General features: G+C 51.2%; 1 protein-coding gene across 1 annotated transcript; it reads left to right on the top strand.

The window, feature by feature from the left end:
• Positions 1-84: 84 nt before the first annotated feature.
• On the top strand, positions 85-1,165 carry Pmar_PMAR020835 (hypothetical protein; the record flags this gene model as incomplete). Its single annotated transcript, XM_002786013.1, has 5 exons — positions 85-137; positions 244-849; positions 892-966; positions 1,014-1,073; positions 1,121-1,165. Coding segments are annotated over 5 exons (839 nt in total), but the record flags the coding sequence as incomplete, so codon positions are not given.
• Between the last annotated feature and the right edge of the window lie 67 nt (positions 1,166-1,232).

Here is a 1,232-nt window from a genome sequence, read left to right as displayed (position 1 = left end):
ACTATGAATCTCACGCTGAGGTAGCTGTAGAATACGTCTCTGGGTCAAGATTAGTCGCGCAGAGATCTCTTCGATCACGTTAAGGCCTGAAGCGACGCAATGAGAAGCACGTTCAGATCAAGTGCAGCTTCCTGGAGGTAAGAGCAGTGTAAATAGGTCCACCAGCTCAGACCGCATGTTTCCTTTCGCGACACCGATTTTCAATGGCCTCGATGGTTTGTGAGCTACTCAGTATGAGCGTAGGTCTACAACGAGAATATTCGAGACCTGTTGGCATCCTCGAGCTCCGATTACCTCGATCTGCGTGAGGACCCGGTGAAAGGGATGAGTGTGGCCGGTATCAGTGAGGTCGGTGGTCTCGAATCAGCCCAGGAGATAATGGAACTCCTACAACGCGGCAATAGGAACCGCACTACAGAGCCCACTTCAGCCAATGAGACATCCTCTCGATCCCACGCTGTGCTCCAAGTGGTGGTTGAGCAACGGGAGAAGGGGTCTGGTCTCGTTGCTGAGGTCCTTGTCGGGAAGCTGTCGATGATAGACTTGGCGGGCAGCGAGCGGGCCAGTCAAACCAACAACAAGGGGCTGCGGATGATCGAGGGAGCGAACATCAATAGGTCCTTGCTGGCCTTGGGGAACTGCATTACAGCATTAGCAGATCAAGCAGGGGGAAAGCAGAGCAGCTTCGTCCCATATAGAGACTCAAAGCTCACACGCTTATTGAAGGACTCCTTGGGAGGAAATTGTCGTACCGTAATGATCGCTAATATATCACCGTGTCATCTCAATTATGAGGACACTCACAATACGCTCAAGTACGCCAATAGAGCGAAGAAAATAAAGACTAAGGTACCAGACGAACGGTGACTCCACGTGTAACCATAACTTCAGGTTACGAGGAATGTGCTCAATGTGAGCTTCCATATATCCAAATACACGCAGATCATAAATGAACTCAGAGCTATGGTGGGGAAGGTTCACGTTGTAGTCGGATGAGGACGTGTGCCTCGTAGGTCACAGATCTCCGACAGAAGCTTGCAACGAAAGCACATGCGGTCACACCAGAGGAACTGGTAGGTCTGGTCTCCTTCGATGTTGATCAGTAGTAGTGGTCTATTAGATGTCCCCTACGAACGATCCCGAACGGGAGGCCTCAGAGAGGTGATCCCCATGTTCGGTGGTGGTCGGCATATGTGTCGTGGTAGGTGGCGACAGAGTTGGTGAATAACGTG

This window comes from Perkinsus marinus, assembly GCF_000006405.1.
Source record: "Perkinsus marinus ATCC 50983 genomic scaffold scf_1104296931944, whole genome shotgun sequence".
Lineage (NCBI taxonomy): Eukaryota > Perkinsozoa > Perkinsida > Perkinsidae > Perkinsus > Perkinsus marinus.
This window is presented reverse-complemented; position numbering and strand designations above follow the sequence as displayed.